Source organism: Rattus norvegicus, chromosome 15 (genome assembly GCF_036323735.1).
Source record: "Rattus norvegicus strain BN/NHsdMcwi chromosome 15, GRCr8, whole genome shotgun sequence".
NCBI lineage: Eukaryota > Metazoa > Chordata > Mammalia > Rodentia > Muridae > Rattus > Rattus norvegicus.
In genome coordinates this window covers 44155179-44161178 of record NC_086033.1, presented here as the reverse complement: position 1 = coordinate 44161178, position 6000 = coordinate 44155179, and the positions used below count along the sequence as shown (strand labels likewise).

The 6000-nt window shown below is 46.0% G+C and overlaps 1 protein-coding gene across 2 annotated transcripts in view; it reads right to left on the bottom strand.

The window, feature by feature from the left end:
* Window positions 1-585: 585 nt before the first annotated feature.
* Scara5 (scavenger receptor class A, member 5) overlaps window positions 586-6000 on the bottom strand; it is a 105018-nt gene continuing 99603 nt past the window's right edge. Inside the window, exon 9 of one of the 2 annotated variants that reach the window (NM_001135855.1) lies at window positions 586-2663. In NM_001135855.1, coding sequence (NP_001129327.1) covers window positions 2527-2663 — 137 coding nt within the window. In that variant the 3' untranslated portion in view covers window positions 586-2526. The remainder of the gene's footprint in view (window positions 2664-6000) is intronic. The other variant, XM_006252204.4, reaches the window with a different exon arrangement.

Sequence of the window (6000 nt, the reverse complement as noted above, 5' to 3'; positions counted from 1 at the left end):
TTCGCTCATGAAAGGGCCTCAACGGCTGTTCTGTTGCTTGGAACCTGACTTCTTGGAGGACCACCAAATGGAGCTTAAATGGCATGGTTCTGCTGTAAGTTGAGTGCACCCCTTCACACGCATGCCTGTATTGGATCCTTGATTCCTCAGTGTGGCAGTTTGAGGAGGTGTCTGGGTGACAGGGGCAGAGTCATCCATGGATAGTGGTCCTATTTCATTCTAAAGCAAGCCCACCTGAATGCTTGGTCTCTGCTGTACAGACCCCTTGTCCTCTTCCTTCTGCCTTGAGTCGAAACAGCACGAGGCCCTTGCCAGATACAGCTGCCCAGTTTCGGACTTTGAGTACTACAGATAAACCTGTTTTCTTTATAAACTTACCTCACCTCAGGTATTCTGTCATGGCAACAGAAAACAGACTGAGATGTGTTCTATCACATAATCAGCCTAGACGTGTGTGTTGAATGTCCTCTGAAAACATGGCAATGGCTTTTCATGGGCATCACATGCTAACAACTCTCGCTGGAAAGACTGAGATTGCCTTACAGCTCTTTCCACAGTGAGAAAAGATATGATGGACCACCTGACATCTATTTCAAATGTCTGCTTTATTGAGAGTCTTTCTTACAAAACATCTGAAGTATTTTAGGCCTAGTTTCCATTAGTCCCTGAAATACAGGCCATGGTCGTTTCCACGCCCTCATAGGTAGGTTTGTAAACTAGTCGACTTTTATTTTTATGGGTAAAATACTTTTCAACATTGCTTTTATAGACATAAAACCAAACGTGTGTTTCTTCCATGTAAAGACCAAGTGAGAAAGTGACTGAGTCTTCATCATTGGGGTAAATGGATTCTTTCCCACAATTCTCAAAGTGATGTTTAGGCACTTTTAAAAAAATACCTTAAAAAAACATAGCCTCTAGCATATCTTTTAAAAACATAACCATCGTGACGTGCTGAACAATGTAATAGGAGTGCTCCTCTTATACAGGTATACATACATTTGCTCTGCAAGAAGATGCATGAGTACATGCATGTTATGTAAACATAACAGTTGGTCATATCATGAGAACAGTAGTGAGTAACACATATTGCAAGCAAGAATGACCAAGATCACATATTGGCTGAGCAGCCAGTCAGGATCGTTGGGGCAACTACACCTGGGGGTACCTAGGTCTTCATGACCCAGAGCAGGACAGTGCTCACCTCACAGGATATGTGATTGTGTCTGGGACTCTACTATCTACAGACAGGTCTACACTCAGTTGCTGCCCTGTATACCTCCCCCAGTTCTAGAACACATGCACAATCTAGTTCACCTCCTCCTTGGGTCAAGAACAGATGATGCTCTCTTTGTACACAGGAGGGAAGTGAAGCTCACAGGCTTGAAGAGTCGTAAGGGCTTTCATTTCCCATGGGAAGGTTATAGAATTTCATACTTTCTATCCTTTTGGGGCTTATCAGGATTGCATTCTTTGGATCACAAGATTCTATTTAGAGAGGCCTGGAAGGTACACTGTCATCAACGACCCCAAGACACAGTCTCTAATGACTGATGGGCTCAGGTTACTGTGTCTACCTCCCATGTCACACTTTAAAATCACCCTCCTGTGTGTACACTTGACTTAGAAGCCCATCACGTCTGATCTCACATGTGCTCGCTGGAGGACTTGGTGCATACAACCTTCTGATAAGCAATGTCGATAGCCCAAGCTTGTTGCTCAGGCCTAACAGGAGCAGACTAAGATTCATATGGGAGCCTGGTTTCAGTCTTGGTCATTCTTGGTCTTCTAACTTGGAAGCCAGGTGAGCAGGTCAGGTGAGCACTCCCAAGAGGCAGGATCCTGCCCCGAGGGACATGCCTTGTATTATGAACACAGCAATATGGATAAGTGATTCCAGCACCCAAGATATGATGTAACACACCATGGTAGTTTTCCCCTTCCCTTTCCAGCTCCAGCTGGGTTCTTCAGGTGTCTGCCATTTTCTTAAGTGTCCTCCGTAGCTGGCTTCTCCACTGCCCCTTCCTCAAACTAATATATAGTGTGAAGAGGCAGAGTAAAAGTGGGGAAACAGAGTCATTAAGGGTTTCTACTTGCTGGGGAGTTATCTGCAAAGTAAATGACCCATAACACCTCCCACCTCCATTGCTGCTCTTGCCTATAACATCATATCATCATCCATCCATAACCAAGAGACCAAAGAGAATATGGATCCCCAGGCCTTTATGAATCGTCTTCAGATAACTGAACACACTGCTGGTTCAATTGACTGGGGCTCCCCATGTAGAAACCTTGGTGGAAGAGAAAGACAGAATGTAGGTCCCACGAGCACGTTGGAGCAGTTGTCTGCAAAGAGAGTGACACCAGGTCACCTTGGAACCAGAGTATGGCCAATTGGCAGCAAGGGTAGGGTGGTGTTGGATTGGGCACGAGCCATGGCTAGGTGGCTCCAAGCAATTCCCCCTACCCCAGAGACACAGGAATGTGGCTCTGAGGCAGTGCCCTAGCCTTGGGCTGTGGCCACTTTCAGAGGGCAGTACAAGTCACTCCAGCGTCCTCAGCATGCCCACAATTTGTCACGCCCCATTTGGAGAACTGGCAGTGGAAGATGGAGCTCTCAGTTCCCTTGCAGTTCACATCATCCATCCAGATCCTCCCTGTGCCTGTGAAGAGAGGCAAACACAATGTCTTAGAAGCGACTCGGAAGCAGAAAGGAGGAGAAAAGGGATTGTGTGTGTAAATGACATGGCCATGCCCTGGCGGTCCCTACAGGTGCTCTTCACATCTGGGGGCAGCCATCTTCCCTCTCTGTTCTACCGAGAATGCATCCTTCGTTATGAGCTTAGCTTCCTGTAGGCTGAGTAATAATATCAGGAGATTGGTGCATGTCTCTTCTATGGATCAGGCTTCTTTCAGGTATGAGTGCCTATAAGTCGTCACCATTATGCTTTGGGGTGGACAGTAAGAAACACATTCTGTAAATTAAAAAACATAGGCTCAGAGAGCAATTGGTACCAGATTACCAGTTTGTAACTAGTAGAAACTCATTTCAAATTCAAATCTTGCTACCTACCCACCTATCCCCAGGTTCACACTTATAATTGACTCTCCCTTCCACTGGAATACAGTATCTTGAAGCTTTTATGAATGGACATTTTGTCAAGATCTAATAAGAACAGTAATGCCCGACAGGTCTTGGATTATCCTGTGACCCAGAACTGGGTTTGTTAGTAGCAAATTCTGTGAGCCCAAGACCATAGTACTGGAAGGATAAAGGATTCCCAAATTTGACATTATAGTCAGACATCCTCCAACCTTAGGTTAGCCCCTCAAACACTAAGTCCCTAAGACTTGCAGCCAGGCTTGATCACTGAGCTGTAATGGGTCAACCTGCTGGTCTGAAGGTAGCCACACATGGAGATCCTGGTGCTTTGTTTGGAGAGACAGTGGAACCTTTAAGAGGTGGGACCTATTTAGCAAAAGGAAGAAAGTCAGTAAAGGGCAGATTTTGAAAGTTACATCCACTCCAGCCTGATTCGTCTGCTTCCTAGTTCACTAGAAAGGAAGAGGCCACCTCCCACCAGTAGCACCTATCACCATGCCTTCCCTATTAGGATGGGTCACAACTCTCTAAAACCATGTGCTAAAACAAATCTTTCTTCCCTTGAGCTGTTTATGTATGATATTTTTGCCATAGTAATAGGAAAAATCATGAATACAACAAAGAAGCATAAAGTCAAAGGTCAAGGGTCTTAACCCAGGTTCCAGGTACTTGTATTTCACACCACATTAGTCGACTGGATGTTTCTATATTGGGAAGGCTATGGTATCCATGAAAGCCTACAAGAGAGGTAGCTCAGGGATTAGACCTGTAACTGACCATACTGTATCCTCCCTCACAGTCAGATGACCCCTCTCTCCTTTTTTAGTGGAATCACCGAGACTTTGAAAATCTTGTTCTGTTACTCATTCTAGATCTGCCCTTTACAAAGAAGCTTGTGGGGCCATCTGAGCCACTATACTATTGACTAAACCAACTACATGAATTAAACCACTTAAACCTGTTCCCTGGAGATTCTCATGTCCTCTATCTCAGGTTTGCCACGCAGTGAGGCAAGGACAGACCGAGGAGAGCCTCCTCCTGCTGTCTGCCTGGACTCTGTCTTCACCATAGCCTCTCCCTGGCTCTTACACAATAAGCCCTTTGAGAGACAGCAATAACTTGCAGATTGAACATCTCCTGGAAAACACATCACTTCACAAATTACCCAGGAGAAAGCAGCAGGCCCAAGAACTCCATTGGATTAGTCACACCCAAAGCAAATAAAGGGAACTAACAAATAAAGAACAGGTCCCAGGCTGCCCACCCCAAATGCGTTTGCAGGATGTGGACACTGTAAGAACAGCCTGGGGCTCTACCAGAATGGGCTTCTGTCCAGCTTCTGGAAGGACAATACACTTGGAGCAGGGTCATTAGACCTACATACATCCCTGGATCACCCAGGACAAAATAATGTCCTAACGAGTTCCCAGGCTGGTCCTGGGACCTCTCCTTGTGCAGGCAGAGGACTGTTCTAATCCAGGGGCCAATGAACGCAGCCCAGAAGGCTGCTCAGTTGGGTCCGGAGCAGATGGACCATAGAAATTAGTGAGTAGTATTCGGCATTATCAGTGGAAGGTAGATTCTAACAGCACGGAGGGTAGGCAGTCGTCCAGCTGTTGTGCTGCATAAGGCAGATTAAAACACACGGGCTGTGTGTATGTGTGCCTTTCATACAGGGACATAAACCACTGAGATGGAAAGCAACTGTATGCCCAGGAATTTATTAAAATATTTTTTTTTTGGTTCTTTTTTTCAGAGCTGGGGACCGAACCCAGGGCCTTGCGCTTCCTAGGCAAGCGCTCTACCACTGAGCTAAATCCCCAACCTGGAATTTATTAAAATATTAATACTACAAAGTCCCCTAGAGTAAAAAAGATCAGAACAGCACCTCCTGGTGAACAGAGGAGAACCTGGCACCAGAGGTATTCTTCATGGGGTAAGATCGAGACTATGGAGCATGTTGTAGTAGTACAACACTAAGTTGGAGGTGACCATTCATTTATTTATTCAATAAGGAGTTGGGGATTTAGCTTAGTGGTAGAGCGCTCGCCTAGCAAACGCAAGGCCCTGGGTTCGATCCCCAGCTCCGAAAAAAAAGAAAAAAGAAAAAAATATTTATTCAATAAATAATCCTGAGGGCTTGCTCAACACTCTGCACTCTTCTGCATATTTAGACCCTCCCCCCAGTGAACAACACAGATGACAACACATGCATGGTACGCCACAGGAGCTAGCATAGTAGTACGTTCGTTGTGAGCTGAGGTATTGGAGGGCCTGGAAACCTCCTCCCAGGAGACAAAACAGAGCTGCCTTTTAGAGCTGATGGGGTAGCATGCAAGGTGACAGGAAACACCATGAGGTGGCCTCAGAAGTACAGTAGATACCTGTGATAGAAGCACCCTGGGAAAAGTGAGGAGTGATAGGAAGTCTTAAGAAGGGCTTTAGTCAGGGCTTTGTAGTAGGGGTGTGCATTTAAAATCCCTTCACTTCAGTGAGCTGAAGCAGGAGGATTGCTAGATAGAGAGTAGCCTGAGAGACACAGTGAGCCCAAGGCCAACCTGAGATATACAGTGAGACTCTGTCTCAAAGAACAGTTTCTGGGGGGGAATTAAAAAGAAGGGCTAGGGGTTGGGGATTTAGCTCAGTGGTAGAGCGCTTGCCTAGCAAACGCAAGGCCCTGGGTTCGGTCCCCAGCTCCGAAAAAAAGAAAAAGAAAAAAAAAGGGTTAGTTTGATGACAAGAGCAATAAAGGCCCACTGAGGTTTCGGGAAGGGGTTAACACAAGCAATTGCTCACTGAAGACAGATGGCTGGCAGCTATAGAAGGCAGGCCCAGGAACCAACCTGCAGGTTGTAGTGAGACAACCTGAATGGCAGCCGTCCATAAAAGCTCAGGGA